This window comes from Lithobates pipiens, unplaced genomic scaffold (genome assembly GCF_037356315.1).
Source record: "Lithobates pipiens isolate NorthernLeopardFrog02 unplaced genomic scaffold, aLitPip1_a1.2 Scaffold_18, whole genome shotgun sequence".
In the NCBI taxonomy this organism is placed as follows: domain Eukaryota; kingdom Metazoa; phylum Chordata; class Amphibia; order Anura; family Ranidae; genus Lithobates; species Lithobates pipiens.
In genome coordinates, this window is record NW_027507758.1 from 176,584,091 (window position 1) to 176,602,942 (window position 18,852).

Consider the following 18,852-nt stretch of genomic DNA (forward strand, 5'->3'; position numbering starts at 1 on the left):
AATTCTGCCTGATATATGCACATGTAAGGATGGCTACACTTGGGACTCTGGGGAGGTGGGACCTTGCAAGGAATCATTGGCCACCCTGTTGAAGCAAAGTGCAAAAAAAATACATTGAAATATCTATTTGCTAAAATGACACCCTGAACACAGAAAGGAACACTGTGCCAGAATTTAAATGGGTATGCTGCTAGATCTATTTTTACCACAATGTTTTTATTACGCTTTCATTTATCATGATTTTTTTTTATTTTTTTTGTTGTTTTATTGCTCCTCTTATAGGTACCATTACATCAAGTAGTCCAACTGCTCAGCCAGCAGAAGTCCTGCTTCAGGCCACTCCACCCCATAGGAGAGCACGTTCTGCAGCTTGGTCATATATATTTCTACCAGAGGAAGCGTGGTGTGATCTCACCATCCACTTACCAGCTGCAGTACTTTTAAAGGAGATACACATCCAGCCTCACCTTGCATCTCTGGCTAGTAAGTATAGCTATCAAAATTTAATATTTTAATCCTAACTGTAGAAGGTCTTGTGCCATAGCAATAATAATCTTTTATTTGTTTTACAACTGTTCTGTTTCCCTCGTCAAGCTGGCTTTTGTGTTTAGGATAAAAATATTTTTTTTTTTTTTTTTTTTTTGCAATGATGGCTTATGTTCAGATTAGCAACCGTTGAAATGATGTACTTTGCCCATCCTCTTCAAAATGCCATGATTACAGTTTGATTTTGCCTAGAATTAATCACATTCATATCATTCTAGAACATAGAATCACCATAATAATCTGCATAATGTGCTTTTACTTTTATCATAAAAAAGTGGCTTATTGTGCTCTCAAACGTCTGTTTTTTTTTTTTTTCCCCCTCCTTTTTAGCGTGTCCATCGTCAGTCTCGGTGGAAATTAGTGCAGATGGAGTGAACATGTTGCCTTTGTCTACACCGATTATTACTAGTGGGCTTACCTATATAAAAATTCAGCTGGTTAAAGCAGAAGTGGCTTCAGCAGTCTGCCTTCGACTTCATCGTCCTCGTGATGCCAGCACGCTTGGCCTTTCACAGATAAAATTACTTGGTCTTACAGCTTTTGGAAACACTTCCTCTGCAACTGTTAACAATCCTTTCCTTCCCTCTGAGGACCAAGTTTCTAAGACCAGGTATTTAGCTAATTGACTAGTGGTAAAATACACACTCTAATTGAGACCCAACAAGTGGCATTAGACATTTAAAACTATCCAGAATATGATATTTCTTAGTCTGATTGGTCTCTCGAGCATATATTTTTCTCTATATAGTTTAAATTGGTCCACTTGCACAAAAACCAAAAACAGTTTTTAGCCATAAACCATTCAACTTTTTGAACAATTAGAATTTTACAGGAGGCAGGATCAGTTAGGCTGGCCTAACAAGGGTCTGAGCTGTAAGATTTTGGTTACCAGCCTTTCCTCATAAAGTATTTTGGGAGCTGAGGTAGACATCGTAAAACGTAGATTTGTAAATCTTTTATGATCTCATTGTCTTGAATTTGGTTGTTGTTAGAACGTATCATCCAAAAATGATAGGACATATGTACTGTATCTTGAGTACTTAACCACTTCAGTTCCGGACCAATAAACACCTTAAGGACCAGAGGTCTTTTTGCAATTTCGCACTGCGCTGCTTTAACTGGTAATTGTGCGGTCATGCAATATTGCACCCAAACGAAATTTGCGTCCTTTTCTTCCCACAAATAGAGCTTTATTTTGATGGTATTTGATTGCCTCTGCGATTTTTTTTTTTTGCGATATAAATGAAAAAAGAGCGAAAATTTTGAAAAAAAAAGATATTTTCTTCTTTTTGTTATAAGAAAAATCGAATAAACTAAATTTTAGTCATACATTGAGGGCAAAATTTATTCAGCCACATGTCTTTAGTAAAAAAAATGTCAATAAGCGTATATTTTTTGGTTTGCGCAAAAGTTATAGCGTCTACAAACTAGAGTACATTTTCTGGAATTTACACAGCTTTTAATTTATGACTGCCGATCTCATTTCTTGAGGTGCTAAAATGGCAGGGCAGTACAAATCCCCCCCAAATGACCCCATTTTGGAAAGTAGACACCCCAAGGAAATTGCTGATGGGTATGTTGAGCCCATTGAATATTTATTTTTTTTGTCCTAAGGGATTGAATAATGACAAAAAAAAAAAAAAAAAATTTTTTTTACAAAAAGTTGTCACTAAATGATATATTGCTCACACATGCCATGGTTATATGTGAAATGACACCCCAAAATACATTCTGCTGCTTCTCCCGAGTACGGGGATACCACATGTGTGGGACTTTTTGGGAGTCTAGTCGCGCACGGCACCCCGAAAACCAATCACCACCTTCAGGATTTCTAAGGGTGCAAATTTTTGATTTAACTCCTCACTACCTATCACAGTTTCGAAGGCCATAAAATGCCAAAATAGCACAAAACCCCCCCAAATGACCCCATTTTGGAAAGTAGACACCCCAAGCTATTTACTGAGAGGCATGTTGAGTCCATGGAATATTTTATATTTTGCCAAAAGTTGCGGGAATATTACAAACTTTTTTTTTTTTGCACAAAGTTGTCACTAAATGATATATTGCTCACACATGCTATGGGCAGAAGTCAAATTACACCCCAAAATAAATTCTGCTGCTTCTCCCGAGTACGGGGATACCACATGTGGGGGACTTTTTGGGAGCCTAGTTAACTAGCTACCTAGCGACACTAGCGACACTGATGCAGCGTTCAGAAAAATTATCGCTTAGTGACACTGGCAAAAGGGGGTGAAAGGGTTAACTAGCGGAAATCAGGGGGTTAAAACCATTATTGGGTAGTATATCGGGGTACCTAGCGCTATAAAAACCTGGCGGTGAACCTAAAAAAATAACTAGCTACCTAGCGACACATGCAGCTATCAGAAAAATGATCGCTTAGTGACACTGGCAAAAGGGGGTGAAAGGGTTAACTAGCGGCAATCAGGGGGTTAAAAACATTATTGGGTAGTATATCGGGGTACCTAGCGCTATAAAAACCTGGCGGTGAACCTAAAAAAATAACTAGCTACCTAGCGACTGTAGCGACACTAATGCAGCGATCAGAAAAACGATCGCTTAGTGACACTGGCAAAAGGGGGTGAAAGGGTTAACTAGCGGCAATCAGGGGGTTAAAAACATTATTGGGTAGTATATCGGGGTACCTAGCGATATAAAAACCTGGCGGTGAACCTAAAAAAATAACTAGCTACCTAGCGACACATGCAGCGATCAGAAAAATGATTGCTTAGTGACACTGGCAAAAGGGGGTGAAAGGGTTAACTCTAGGGGCAATCAGGGGGTTAAATCTTTATTGGGGGGTGATAGGGGGCTACCCTGGACCTAACACTAACTGTCCTGACAGTTTTTACTGTCACAACTGACACTGAATGCATTGATCAGTAAAGAAATGATCAATGCAATCAGTGACACTGTGACTGGGGGGGGAGGGGGGGCGGGGGGGGGATCGGGGGGGGTTTGTGTGCCTGTGTGTACCTACATGTCAGTGTAGTGTTCGTGCAGACTTACTTTTACTCTTCTCCTCGTAGTCCGGTCAAAAAGACCGCCCCGAGGAGAATGACATCACTTCCTCCTTCCTGTGTAAACAATACACAGGGGAGGAAGCTTCTCATTGGCCAGGAGCGATCCAGAGGGGGTGGCCGAAAACGAACGGCCATCCCCTCATCACGGAGCGCTCCTGGACCGAATCGGACCGCCGTAACCAGCGGGAGGGGGTCCGATGGGACCCCCCACCCGCTGGAAGGCAATCACGTAGATGTACGTGATTCTGCCTGCCTGTGCCATTGTGCTGACGTACAATGGCAATACGGCGGTCCTGAAGTGGTTAATAAAAAGTATTTTTTTTCCCAAAACTTTTTCTTTAGGATGCTGATGAGTTAAAGTATAAATTCATCTTTAGAAACCTTTTACATGTTAGTCCCAGATTTAGGGTGTAGCATGCTTCTATCCACCCGCCTCTAGCTCTCCCTGCTCTTGCAGTGGACAGGGGATCTTTTCCCCGCACCTGCTGTCACCCATTGCAGCTGACGGCGCGTAATTTTCAATGGTGAGCATCCTCGTAATTCATTGATTCTTCCTGCCATTCAGTCACTGCCTACCTGTGTTGAGTGTATGGGCAGACAGTGTACTGAGTGTCTACAGGATCCTGGTATTGCACCCACCATCTGTTGATCACAGGTGCAAAGCTTTACAGGATGCAATGTAGAAAAATAAATGCACATGTTAACTGCAAAAAGATGTGCATTTGTTTTTACAAAAAGGTGAACTTAGCCTTTATACCTTAGTAATTACTCTGTGACTTTGGTGGATACAGCTTAATTTCCCCACTTTTTTTATGAAGAATTGGGAACACTCCAAATGCCAGCCAATGGAAATGCATTCTCATGGCAGGGAATTATGTAGGAGATATATATTAATATATATATGTATATATATATATATATGTATGTGTGTGTATATATATATATATGTATCTTCGGAAACTAGGGGGTGATGCAACTCACCAGACTCTAGTAGTGAAAAAGGTTTTTGAGTGGACTGACAAACTGTTATCTGTCCTGATATTTGCCAACAGTGCAAATGCTGATGGCAGCTTGGCAAGTTGGTCAATATTCTGTGTTAAAACACAGTTGAAAATATTTGTTTAACTCTCTTCTGTTTTTATTTTAGCATTGGCTGGCTAAGGCTTTTACATCACTGCCTAACTCATATCAGTGAATTGGAAGCGATGATGGCAAGTGCTGCAGCACCTACAGCTAACCTACTGCAGACATGTGCTGCACTGTTGATGTCCCCCTACTGTGGTATGCATTCACCCAACATTGAAGCAGTATTGGTTAAGATTGGCCTTCAGTCAACTAGGATCGGCTTACGTCTTATTGACATCCTTCTTCGTAACTGTGCAGCATCTGGCAGTGATCCTGCTGGTATGTTGCCAACCATTCACCCAAAACCCTATTTTTTTATTTTTAATCTGATTGCATCAGAGAATTGATTTGAAATTTTTATTTGCAGATTTGAACAGTCCTCTTCTTTTTGGAAGACTTAATGGTCTCTCATCAGATTCCACTATAGATATTCTATACCAGCTGGGTACCACTCAAGACCCCGGAACAAAGGATAGGTACTTTCTCTCTCTCTCTCTATCTCTCTATCTCTCTATCTCTCTATCTCTCTATCTCTCTCTATCTCTCTTTCTCTCTCTCTCTCTTTCTCTCTCTCTCTTTATCTCTCTCTCTCTTTATCTCTCTCTCTCTCTTTCTCTCTCTCTCTTTATCTCTCTCTCTCTTTATCTCTCTCTCTCTCTTTCTCTCTCTCTCTCTTTCTCTCTCTCTCTTTATCTCTCTCTCTTTATCTATATCTATATCTATATCTATATCTATATCTATATCTATATATATATATATATATATATATATATATATATATATATATATATAGGTAAAACTTATTACCTGTAGGGACAACTTTACTACCACTTTTTGCATAGGTTGAAAAAAGACACAAGTCCATCGAGTTCAACCAATAAAAAAAAAAAAAATCATACAATCCTTCACCCACAGTTGATCCAGAGGTATGTGAAAAAGCCCAGCGAAGCATGATCCAATTTGCTACAGCTGGGGAAATAACTCCTTCCTGATTCCCCAACCCCCCCACCACTGTTGGCTTATACTGCTTCATACAGAAAGATTTGACATTGATTTGACAAAAAAAAAAAAATTGTAGGCAGCCCAGCATCCTCTCCTCTACCCAGCAGCTGCAGTTTTTTTGGTAGTGTTCTAAGTGGATGGACATATTTTCTTCAGGTCTTCTGGGAATCACATTTTTTACTAGCCTTTTTTCTTCTATGTTTTTGGTTTTCTCCTTCCATTGACTTTGATTCCTCACTACATTGCTGGTTGAGCTGTTTCCTATTAGGCAGCTATCAAGATCGGCATTTACTCAGCCTGACTTTATCATCCCCTGATCCTGCTGCACTCGATGTTGTGGGGCTTGCCTAGAATGTGACCATTGGTCACTGAGTACTGCTTGTGTTGCTTTCCAGATGTAGAGCACTGGTAAATATCCATGGAACACTTTCCAAGTCCAGAGGTATGGCATTTTCTCATCTCTTGTCCTGTATCTGAAGACTTACATTTCTTTATCGTACATCACGGGGCACAGAGTACCATAGTAATTAGGGGTGCAACGGATCAAAAAACTCACGGATCGGATCAGAGTCACGGATCGGATCATTTTTCGGATCAGCAAATAATTTAATTTGCAAAAACCTGTGAAAATTCCACCACCATATAGTCCCCACTGTAATATCCACAATCTCCCCCACTGTAATATTGGCAGAGTATGGCTGGGCACCGCAAGAGTATGGCTGGGCACCTGCTTCCATCTCTGATCTCTCCCCTCCACTGTACAGGTTAGTACAGAGAGGGGAGAGAGGAACTGGCATCATGAAATGACGCCGGTTTGTTTACAAGTCATCGCTCCGTTGGAGCGATCAGTGTAAATAGCCTTGGTGTAGAAAGATGGCCGCCGCTTTGGAGCTGGGCCGAAGCCACGGCCTTTCCTAAGGCTGAGACCGCGAAGCGGATCGCGGCATGTGCCGATCCGAGCGGGGTGACCCGTTCGGATCACGGATCAGTGACGATCCGTTGCACCCCTAATAGTAATCACTGTGGTTATATAGGCACCTTCAGGTGATGGACACTGGTATACCCAGTACAGGAAGGTCACTCCCAATATAACCCCTCCTCCTACCCAGGAGTACCTCAGGTTTTGTGTGAAGATGTGCTCTAAAGAGCTCCACTGGAGGAATCCTTGCTGGATTTAAACCGCCTCCATAGACCGGATCCATCCGAAGTGCCACTGAGGTCAAGGTGGATGGTACCCAGGCCTTGTATACGAAGCACAAGGTTTTGCCTGTAAACCTCTCCTTGCAGGGCTGGACCCCGGGCTTTTTGGTCATGCCTACATTACTTAAAGCTTTTCCTGGCGGGTTGTTTCTCAGGTCCAAGGAAGTGGAACCCCAATAAAAGGGGGACCCGGTCCTTGAAGGTTTACTAACGCAGCCCGCCGTGATGGGTGAAGTTTGCCTGCCTGTTACAGCAGTATCCTGCAGCGAGGATAAGGTAAGGGAAGAAGCCTAGGAATTGCAAAAAGTCCACCTATGTTTTTTCTTTTGAAGTAAATTGTCATGCCTTAAAGTCTCCACTAGAGAGTAAATGCACATACCTTGATACCTTGCTTCTCAGTCAGCTCTGTGGCCAGCTAAAACAGCATGTGTGTGGTCTTTGCAGCCAGGGGGATTCTTAATCTTGAACAAAGTTTGCAGCATGTTCTTCTCCCCCCGGGGGGACTTATGGGCTGGGAGGTACAACAGCAGTTTGTACTACCCCCCCATTCCCCGCCCCCCCACCTGAGGAATTTAAAACGGACGCTTCTCATTAACAGAAGTTCTCTATCAGATGCAACTGAAGAGATGGAAGTCTGATACACAGGAGCACTGTGACATGTAAAGGATGCATGCAGGCATTTCCAGTACAGGAAATACATTTTTACTTAGCACCAACCTGAGCAGGATTGTATTGCTAGTCTATTGCTCAGTAAATAGTGCATTTACTTAGTGCCTTTGATTTTGTGCTTAGCACTATGGCTTCCAAAAATTCCACCCCCAGGCGCTGGGACCTCCAGTCGTGCCTGAAGATGCATTTTCCTCCGCCCTGCAGGGCCTAAAAGGAAGATTATTGGCTTTAATCACATCCTCCATCCAAAAGGATAGGAAGTGTGTTAGATCCCCTCCACGTCAGAACCTTTACCAAGGGAACAGTGGGTAGAGGATGAGGTGTTGCCCTCAGGCGATCAGAAGGAAACATAAAACAATTACTCCTCTGCGGAGGAAACAATGGTGGATGAACCTTTTTCAGCTTCGCAATCTGAGAAATTGCTAGTACAGTCTCTTATGGAGATGGTTCCTTCCACTTTCAAGCTACCCTTAACGGAGTCAGCTGAAAGTTCTGTTTTATTCTTTAGGTTCCTTAAAACCTTCAAAGCCTTTGCATGCATGTCCTGTCCATGCATTACCAGAACAGCTTATTTATGCTGAATGGGTTCACCCGGATGAGCATTTTCTCCCTCCAAAGAGATTCTCAGTTCTCTATCCCATGCAGGAGAAATTTACCAAAAAATTAAATGTACCAGCAGTTGACGCTGCGATTTCCAATGTGAATAAAAGTCTAATTGTCCACAATGCACAAATGCTTAAGGATCCAACATATAATAGGTTGGAATTCCTGTTAAAATCCTCTTTCCTTTGCAGGTGCAGTTAATCAGCCTGCAGTAGCTGTAATAGGTATCTGTCATTCCCTAAAGGACCAGTTTAGACAGGCCCTTAAGGAGGTTCGTGCACAACAAGCCCGAGATTTGGCCAAACTACCAAGACCATTGTTTTGTCATAGACGCCATGAAAGATTCTATTCACCAGGCGTCCTGCCTTGCACTTGTCTAGTACACATGTGTAGGATCCTGTGGTTAAAAAAATTAATCAGCCGAGGCACAATGCAAAAGGCTCCTGGCTGGTTTTCCTTTTCATGGGGATCGGCTATTTGGGGATAATTTGGCCAAATACATCCAAATGATTTCTAGTGGGAAAAGTACCCTTTTGCCAGTCAAAAGAAAGTATAAGCACCCTTCATTTAAGCAAACTCTTTCTCCTGCCTCTAGGCAGTGGCGACAGCCTCCGCTGTAAGACTCTAGAGGGAAAGCCTCAGGGTCAGGCCCAGGCACAAAAGTCATCCTGGGGGGTTGGAAACCTGCAAAGCAGAATTCTAAAGCCTCCTTATGAAGGGGTGCCCCCCTCGCCAGAGTGCGGGGAAGACTTCTGCAATACTCAAAAGTCTGGCAAGAGGAATTTCAGGACAACACTGAAGAAATGGTTGCACTCCAAGATCCATCAAAATTCTTATTTGATGAACGAACATCCCAAGTGTTACAAACAGTTCAAATGGTAGATGCGTCTTGCACACTAACAGGTGCGATTATTCATTACCTGAATAATGAATGTAATGAATAAGCGCACCTGTTAGTGTGTGAAACGCGTCTACCATTTGAACTGTTTGTAACACTTGGTATGTTCGTTCATTAAATAAAAATGTTGATGGAGCTCGGAGTGTAGCCATTTCTTCAGTGTTGATCGTATGTGGAGGCAAGCACCTGTGATATCATTAGGCTTCCTGTTCCACTAATTTGTTACATGTTGTTCACAGGAAAAGGTTTCTACCCATGCAAACGTTGCCTACATTGTTACCTACAGCACCCCAGGTTTTTACAAAGGTGCTGTACAAAGGTACCTAGATGATCTATTGCTAAACGACCAGTCGTGGCTTGTTTGGAGCAAAGCGTGCGCATTACAACCAGTTACCTAGAAAGTCTGGGTTGGATTCTCAACCTAGGGAAGTCTTCCTTAAAACCACTGAAGGCTTCAGTGCTTGGGTCTGATCATAGACACCGCCCAGAAAAAGGTGTTCTTGCCTCGGGCAAAGATCCGCTACATAAGAGAGCTGGTGCGGATGGACACGTCAAAAGGAGATCCCTCCATTCGCCTTTGCATGAGGTTGTTGGGAAAGATGGTGGCTTCATTTGAATCTCTGTTCCCTATGCCCAGTTCCTTTCCAGCCTGTTGCAAAACAGTATCCTGTCTGCTTGGAACAAAACGATTCAAGCTTTAGTCTTGCCAATGCGGCTGTCCCCAAGGGTGTCCCAAAGCCTAAGTTGGTTACTAACCCAGAATCTACTGAAAGGAAAATCCTTCAGGCCATTTATCTGGAAGGTGGTAACTACAGATGCCAGCCTTTTAGGCTGGGAAGCAGTGCTAGAGAATACAACTGTCCAGGGACAGTGGTCAGTAGGGATAAGCTCCTGCATGTTCGCACACTCCACGTGCAGAGCCCGTCAGGAAGTCGGCGCAGCGCTGCGCTAATCACAGGCAGTGAGGCATTTCCCGATCTCTGCAGCCATGCATCAGTCCAATGTCTAACTGCCTGTGATTAGCTCAGCGCTGCGCCGACTTCCTGGTGGGCTCTGCACGTGGAGTGTGCGAACGCGCCGGAGCTCATCCCTAGTGGGCCAAAACCCGAAAGCCTCACCCATCACCATCCTAGAGATTCGGGCAGTGCATCTGGCTCTGAAGGCCTGGACTTTCTGGTTATGGGATTGTCCTGTCAGGATCCAATCCGACAATGTCACAGCTGTAGCCTATATCAATCACCAGGGGGGCACCAAGAGTCTCGCAGCGTGGAGAGAGGTGATCCACTCGCATTCAGAACAGGTGTGTTGGTGACCCAGTGGGATCAGTTCTCACTGATTTATGCATTCCCCCCCCCCTATTCAGTTGCTGCCACGACTTCTTTGCAGGATCAAGATGGAAAGAAAGCGGTGGAGGATCCATAGTCCCTTCCACTACGGCCAGACCTACTTTCACAGGAGCCGATATTCCATCCTACCTTACGAACTCTAAATTTCATGGCTTGGCTATTGAAATCCACATTCTGGAAAAAATAACGTTGGCTTTAAGTACTATTAAGGGCTAAGTCTCAGCTTATTTCAAAGACTGCTTGTGTCACATTCTTTAGTCCAGGGTTTTATGTGAGGGGTAGTGCGGCTCAATCGACCATTTGCAGTGGCCTTCTGTGACTCAGAATCCCCAAGTCTTTCTGGAACAAATGTTTTTGGGGCACCATAGTTTTCTCATCACCTCAGAATTGCAGGATGTCGTTTTTGCACTTGAAAGCAGTTTGTACTATAATGCATTTGGAGGATCAGGCTGTCTTCAGCCTTGGGTCTTTCAGAGCTCTTAGAGATGCAAAGACCTACTACAGCTGTGTTTTCAAGGTATACCTCATTTGTATGCCTCATGGTCTGAAAGCACCCTGAAGGGTCCTGGGCCCCATCTGAAAGCATGTTGGTCCCCGTTGAGAGGACATTTTGTTTAACAGTAGTTTATACCCACTGTGGCTCTCCAGTGACCCACCTTAACAGAAAAACCTCTATCTGCATGCCTCCCTTGTAATTCTAGTTTTCTCTGGCAGGTTCTTCCCTTCATTCTGTTTTGAAGTAATCTGTCCAACTGTGGCACAATTGTTTAGATACCTCAGAAATGATCTCTCCACCGCTGGGCTAGTCCACTTCCTATTAGAGCATGTGGAACCAAAGTCTGGAGTCTTATGCTTTAGTTGCATTTTCTTGTTGGAATTGTTTGTTACACAAAGGTTTGATGTTTATATAGATGCAGAAAACCTTGGTATGCTGCTGAGATGCTGCTGATGTCCTATCCAAAGAGTGACAAACTAATTTGGCCTTCGAAGATGCCTAAGTTGAACCTATACTTCCATCCATCAAGAATTCAATTGGAGGCCAGAGCATACACCTGCCTTAAATTAAAGGGTCTTAGGATAGTTCAGTCCCATCTATTCTATCTTCATTTATGTCTGCAGTAGGTGTTCCTAGACCTGCAGAACCTTCATTTCACACAGCCCATGGGGCTAAAAGTCGAAAACCACCTAAATCCTTTGAAAACTCATCTGCATGAGGGTGTGCTTCCACTTTTCAGATAGGGGCTGGTTATGAATCTTGGTTTACTTGGGTTGTTTTCTTTTCTGCCATTCTGAGAGTGCCCCTTTAATGTTAGACTTTATCCTTTGCCTCTGGTATGCTCTTCAGTTGCTTCCTCCTTTTTTCTTTTATATGCTACTGCACCAATTTCCTTTACATGGCCCTCTTGGGTTCCTCTCAACCCTGCACCCCTTGCTTTCAGTTCCAGTGTCGGCTCACTCTCTGGAGCTGTGCACCATTGTGCCCACGACTTCCTCAGAAAAATTCCCTCCACTTGGGGCATGTAAGGTCTTCAGTGATACCTGGTACCCCTGTCATGGTGCTTCCAACAGATGACGTCAGCTCACCGAAGGCAAAGAGTCTAAATGGCAGTTCATTTTCACCAGAGCTCCTGATGATAGAGGTGGGCCAGAAACCTCAGTAGTCACACTTTTATTCACTGCAAGCTGTCATTGGGTGGTGGCCCCAAGGGTTCGCCCACCAAGTGGATAGCTGAAACTGGATGGATACCATGTCAAGACAACACTTAACAGAAGAGCAGTCCAGGCACAGGTTGTGACAGGTAGCTTGCAAGAGAGTAGTTGGGTCCAGGCAGAGGTCATGGGCAGGCAACAGATTAGTCAGGTTAATCAAAGTAGGCAACAAGCAAGGCAATCGTGAAGTAAAATGTCTTTTTCCCTTAAAGGATAGCTGACAATAAGACACGGCACTAGCCAATTTAAGGACTGGAGCTTGAATACCTTTTGGTGGGAGGAAATTCCCCATCCTCTTTTTTTGGGAACTCTGAAAATCCAGTCAGGGATTCTGTGATGCCATTGAAAGTCATGGCAGGGATTTTGTAGTAGTCTGTACGTTCCCCACAAGGTTTCTGCAGGAACTAGAACACTCCACAACATTCTCCCTCGTCAGAAGGGGACCCTCTGAGCTACTAGGTCTGCTTTAACCAGCTATCCCTAGTCCAGATAGAGTTCTGAATCCTGAGTGTCTCCTGTACACACCTGATTCTTTTCACAGCAGGATCAGCATCCTTTTCTTTCCTTTTCTTTCATCATCTGTTGAGCCCAACCTTAGGGCCTGAAACACAGCTGCAACTGCCGATTGCAGAGCCAAAGGAGGACTTGCATAAGATGCTTATTCATAGCATCTTTGAAGACCTGTACTTCAGCCACTATCACTTTCAAAGTCTTGTTAAGATTGGAAACTGCTGGGTTGCTGAAGCAGATGCCATGACCTAATCCAATTCGTTTTTAAGAAGGCGTGTCCAGTAATGGCAACTTCTAAAGGTCCCAGCCTGTTTACCTTTATGCTAACTTGAAGCAAAAAAAGGGGACTAGCCCCAACTATGAAAGCATATAACCCAATCAGGTAAAGGAAGAGAAGAAAAGTTAATAAAAAGAGAGGGGACCCAGTCGGGAAACCAGACTACAGGTCCCAGAGGGGGAAAAAGACAGGATAACTGAAGAGGAGACCCATAATAGGAACCTGCAAAGCATCTCGAACCAGGAGGTCCTGAACAGGATACATAGAATAGGAAGGCTCCTACAGATCAGTGTTGACTAGCCAATGGTTCCCATACCTTCCGAAACCAAGGCAAGGAAACCGTAAGCTTACTTGCCAGGTGATTTTTTTTTTTTTTTTAATATCCAGGAAACTTTGTGCCTAAACATTGCAATATGAACTAAGGGGTGCTTCCAGAATCAAGCTATGGCAAGTTTTGCAGCAAATAGCATAAAATTGATCGACCTTTAAGTAGAGCGTGCACTGTCATCAAATTTTTCATTTAATAGCTATACAGGGTATCTGTGGAACAGGTAGATATGTTACTTTCCGTATTATCACAAATACTTTATTCCAGAAGCCCCTCTCAAAAGGACCTTAACGCTTGCCTCCACCAAAGACTTTTGGTATACCCTTATTGGCAGCATGAAAGGAGGAGTGCCAATGGCCCTGGTCTTTCTCAGGTCGCTAAATCCACATCCCATGCCTGCATGTAAAGTAGTTTGACAGTTAAGTAAGAGCTGGTAGATCATGGATATCCCTCCCCTCTGTCCATCCTGCTCACACCACTCCCATAGGGGGTCACTTTGGGGTCCTGACATAAATCAAAGCCTAATGACTGAAGGAAATGAGTTTGAAAAAAATTTAAACTTTTCCACTACCGGCATCTTCAGCCGTGACTAGCAATGTGTTAGCGTGAAACCAATGTGGTACAAAACCTTGTGGCGCCACCAAGGAAAATCTTCAGGGTCTCAACCAGGGGGAAAGGCTTGGTTATTGAGGAGATTGGCTAGAGGGGAAAAGGAAGAGACCAGATTTGTCAATATCAATTTTGGCAAGGACCCCATCTAGCCGCTCTTACAGATCCTGAATGTGTTTTGTGCAGGCGATATTGACCTGCAGCTGAGCATCAACAACTTCATCAATGCGAGTACCCAAGCCCTGGATGTCTGCTTTAATATCTGTGGTAATCTGAGCAGCCGATTTGGCTAGTCCTTGTTAAAGCAGCCCAGAAAATGTTAATAGCGACCAAGTCCCCATGTCCAAGGATAGCTCCTAAGGCTTTGCAGATAGTAACTCAGGGCTAGGGACCTGTAATGACTGCTGTAAGTCTAAAAGGTCATCCGGGGTATGCTCTAGCAGGGACTCTGTGGAGGCTGCAGAGTCTCTGGGAGCCAGGTGATCAGTAATTGGGGTGAGGGGGGGGGGGCATGCCCTGGCTCCTCTCTAGCTGGTGGTCTACCTCCTCTGCAGCAGCAGGGCCTGGCCTACCTCATGGCTGAGTCTGAGGCCCGGCAGACCATCTTGGATTTCAGCTGGGAGGCTTGGGTGGTCTGCGGCAGATGAGACCAGGCTCAGCGGCACCGGCCATAAAAGATATGTAGTGGTCCCTGGGAACAGCGGGTGTACCAGGGGATGGAGAGAGCCCGCTGTGGGTGCTGAATATGAGGGATGTCAGCGGCCACGGCGCAGAGCTATCGGTCAAGCAGCCCACTTTGCCAGAGCCCGCGCATGCACTCTTAGGCTTAAGCGACATGGCACGGGCAGATCCCAGATTGTTTGTGATCCCAGACCAGTAATCTTCAGGTCTGGGATCACAAACAAGTCTTGCCTTTCCTCCAATGCAACTTCTTCCTAGCCTATTGCACAGGATAAAGGTGGAGGGCATCTCTGTGATTATGATCACAACTTCTTGGCCAAGAAAAACATGGTATGTGGGCTTTTTAAATCTCTTGACAGACAAGCATGGGCTCGCCTAGATTGGCCAGATTTGCTGTTACAGGGTTTGTTCTTTTATTTACAGCTGGTGGCTTTGGCAGTATGGCTGTTTGAAGGCCAAATCCTGAGGGATAGAAGTGCTGCTGGCTTTGTTGTTGTTATCCTCCTCAAGGCAAGATTTTTGACCTCCAGGAAGGTATTCATGGTAGGCTCATTTCCCCTGGTGTGAGACTCACGTTTTATCCCTGACAGTATTTTGTTTTTTCCTCCAATCTGGAGTGGAGATCTGTCTGGCTTGTTTCAGAGACCTATTGTCTCATTCCTTGGTAAAAGCCTTTGTGCAAGGTGTAACACAGATTGTTCTGCCAGTGTGCTCCGCTTTGTCCCTTTTGGGGCCTGTATTTGGTCTTGTCTGCTTTGCAGGTTTCAGTTGAGCCAGTCCACCAGGCTAAGAGGCTAAGGTAGTGCTGATAATTTGCTTCACTTTTTTTATTTTTTTTGTTTGTAAGGCTTGCAACATGGTTTTTCCTTCACAGATTTACAAAGCTTTTACCAGGTAGGCGTTCACACCTTTGGGGACACCAGCTGTGCAAAAGATCTTCCTGCTGGCTTATTAGTGGTGGTCACCCTGTTTTGGGCATGTTTGGCCTTTTCTTTTTCCCACCTCTCATGGTTCCTGCTTTGGAACATCCCAAGTAGTCATGAATATGAAGTCCTTTGTGACCTGTGGTGAACTCCAAGTAAAGAAGTTGACAGGTAAACCAAAATTCCTGATTTTTGGGTGTAAAAGCCCAATTCCAAAAAAGCTGAAATGCTGTGTGCAATCCACAAAAAAGCAGAATGCAATTATTTGCAAATCTAATATTTTATTCACAATAGAAAACATTATTTTTTTTTAACTGAGAAAATGTACCGGTTTAAGAAAAAAATAAGTTAAATTTGAAATTTAAGACCTCAACCCATCTCAAAGTTGGGCCAGGGCAACAAAATGCTGGCAAAGCTGGAAGAACATATTGCAATGAATTGGGTTAATTGGCAACAAAGTCAGTAACATGATTGGGTATAAAAAGTGCATCTTGGAGAGTAAGAGTCTCTGAAACGCTGCATCAAAATATTTTTGAACAATTTAAAATAATGTTCCTCAATGTAAAATTGCAAAGACTTTATATCATCATCATCTGCAGTACATAATATCAAAAGATTGCCAGAATCTGGAGAAATTTCTGTCCGCAAGGCCGAAACACAGTATCGGGTCAGTTTGGTGGTATCAGCACAGAATTATCTCAGAAGCATTGCAGTGGCTTACAATTGCTATGGTTCAGAAACAGACAATACAAAGTTAAACAAAACATCTGAACACATGATTTACATGCTGTAATACTCAGTGAGGTAAAAGCCATTGTCTCCCTCAAAAAAATGGTTCATATTTTAGCCATAGACTTTCAAAAGAAAATTGTTCAATAGATTTAAAGAGGAAGTAAACCCCTTCAAACCACTTTGACCTACAGGTAAGCCTAGATTAAGGCTTACCTGTAGGTCCAAGCAATATCTCCTAAACCTATATGGTTTAGGAGATATTTGCCCGAAAATGGGCACCGCTGTCTACGGCGCATGCGCCGTAGACAGCGGCGTGCAGGCGCACTAAATGCGGCAAATCCAAGAATGGATTTGCCTAATTTGTCGACTCCCGTGCGCATGCGCGGGATTGACGTCATCGCGGCTTCGCCGAATGGCAGAGGCGGAGCTGCGAGACGTGACTCCCGTGCGCATGCGCGGGAGTGACGTCATCGCGGCTTCGCCGCTGTCATTGGTCGGAGCTGCGAGACGCCACCAGCAAGATGGATGCGACGGACTACAGGGATCAGCGGCGACTTCGCTGGCTCCTGTGTCAGGTAAGTGACACATAATGAGCTACTATGCGATGCATAGTAGTCCATTATGCTTTACCTTTGCAGGGAAAAAAAAGAGGAAGTAAACCCATTAGGGTTTACTTCCTCTTTAAACAGGGATCAAGGTATCACTCAATTGATCCAATACCAAGCTCGTAATAATTTCTCCCCCACGTGCCCTTTCCTCTGACTTCTCTGTCAAAATCAATGCTTTGGCCCCACATCCAACCACTGTCCAAAGCTTGCCACCTTCACAACATCTCTAAAATGCACCCCTTTCTAACCAATGACACCACAAAACTTATGAAAACTGATTCACTCCCTGGTCATCCCCAGGCTCCATTACTGTAACTGCCTCCTCATTGTCTTACCCTTACATAGCCCACCTTACTAGCTGCTTAGTGTCTGCTACCCCTCTCTGCCAATCCTTCCACTGGCCGCTGCTCACACAAAGCATTAAATTCAAGATACTAGCAACAACTTACAAAGCCATCCACAACTCTGCCCCCAGCTACGTCACTAACCAAGTCTCAAAATACCAACCAAATCGTTCTCTTCCTCCAAGACCTTCTCATTCTCTGAAACTCTACCCCATCTGTCTTACTATCTCCTACTCTGTCCACTTTCAGGCGATCCCTGAAAACTCCTCTAAGAGGCCCATCCGGCCCCCACCTAACAACTGTACATTTATTTTCTCCATCCTTTGTATCTCTTGATCCTCCCTCTTAGATTGCAAGCTCTAACGAGCAGGGCCCTCTGATTCCTATTGCAATAAACTGTATTGTAATTGGATGGTCTGCCCTTATGTTGTGAAGTACTGCGTAAACTGTTGCCCCTATATAAATCATGTATAATAGGAATAACTACAAACCACAAGTTTAATTGTAGAGAAGATGAATCGGGGCCAAAATAAATATGCAGTGCGTCTAGAAAATACACATTTTCCTGTGTTTTTTTTATCCCTGTATACTATAATCACTGCTGCCAAGATTTTGCAAATGAATGTTTGCAGAGAAATTCCAGATTTATTTTTTTTCTTGTAAGCATGATAAAATGTATATGCTAATATGTATTTTTTTTTTATTTTTTTTTTTTTTATACTGGTATCCTGCAGAATCCAAGCACTACTGAAATGGGTGAGCGATTCCGCTAGAGTGGCATCACATAAAAGGAGCGGTCGTAGTACCTTCATTCCACCAAGCAGCTCTTCTAGAGAGTTTGGCCTTCTTATGCCATCCCCCTCTCATTTGCACTGTGTAGCAGCAATTTTGTGGCACAGCTATGAGCTTCCTGTTGAATATGACCTGCCTGGGTTGCTTAATCGAGAACTGTTCGAGTAAGTATATAGAATTCACAATATCGGTGTATGTTTATGTATTTGAATGGTGAGATGTATCTTTATGGGTGATGTGTATAAATCAGTGGAACAGTATAGCCATACCATATTGCTTTTTAAAACATTACTGTGTATTAGTACTGCACAATTCTGGTGAAAATGAGAATCACAATTTTTTTGCTTAGAATAAAAAGATCATGGTTCTCGTGACCTAAAATCTTTCACGTTATAAAAGAAAAATGGGCTAACTCTTTACTGATTAGTGTGTTTTTTTTATTTTATTTTTTTTAAATTCATTAATTAGTTTTTTTTTTTAATTGCATTTGAAAGGCCGCTGCGCAAATACAGTGTGACATAAAATATTGCAACAACCACCATTTTATTCTCTAGGGTGTCTACTAAAAATATATATATACAGTGCCTTGCGAAAGTATTCGGCCCCCTTGAACTTTTCAACCTTTTGCCACATTTCAGGCTTCAAACATAAAGATATAAAATTTTTATTTTTTGTGAAGAATCACCAACAAGTGGGACACAATTGTGAGGTGGAACGAAATCTATTGGATTTTTGAAACTTTTTTTTAACAAAAAACTGAAAAGTGGGGCGTGCAAAATTATTCGGCCCCCTTGCGTTAATACTTTGTAGAGCCACCTTTTGCTGCGATTACAGCTGCAAGTCGGTTGGGGTATGTCTCCAACAGTTTTGCACATCGAGAGACTGAAATTCTTGCCTATTCTTCCTTG

General features: G+C 43.5%; 1 protein-coding gene across 7 annotated transcripts in view; it reads left to right on the forward strand.

Annotated features, from left to right (window-relative positions):
- Window positions 1-18,852, forward strand: part of BIRC6 (baculoviral IAP repeat containing 6) — a 597,017-nt gene that overhangs the window by 312,567 nt on the left and 265,598 nt on the right. For all 7 annotated transcript variants that reach the window (XM_077486418.1, XM_077486420.1, XM_077486423.1 and 4 more), the window contains exons 50-54: window positions 283-483; window positions 877-1,156; window positions 4,735-4,991; window positions 5,080-5,188; window positions 17,887-18,108. In XM_077486418.1, coding sequence (XP_077342544.1) covers window positions 283-483; window positions 877-1,156; window positions 4,735-4,991; window positions 5,080-5,188; window positions 17,887-18,108 — 1,069 coding nt within the window. The remainder of the gene's footprint in view (window positions 1-282; window positions 484-876; window positions 1,157-4,734; window positions 4,992-5,079; window positions 5,189-17,886; window positions 18,109-18,852) is intronic.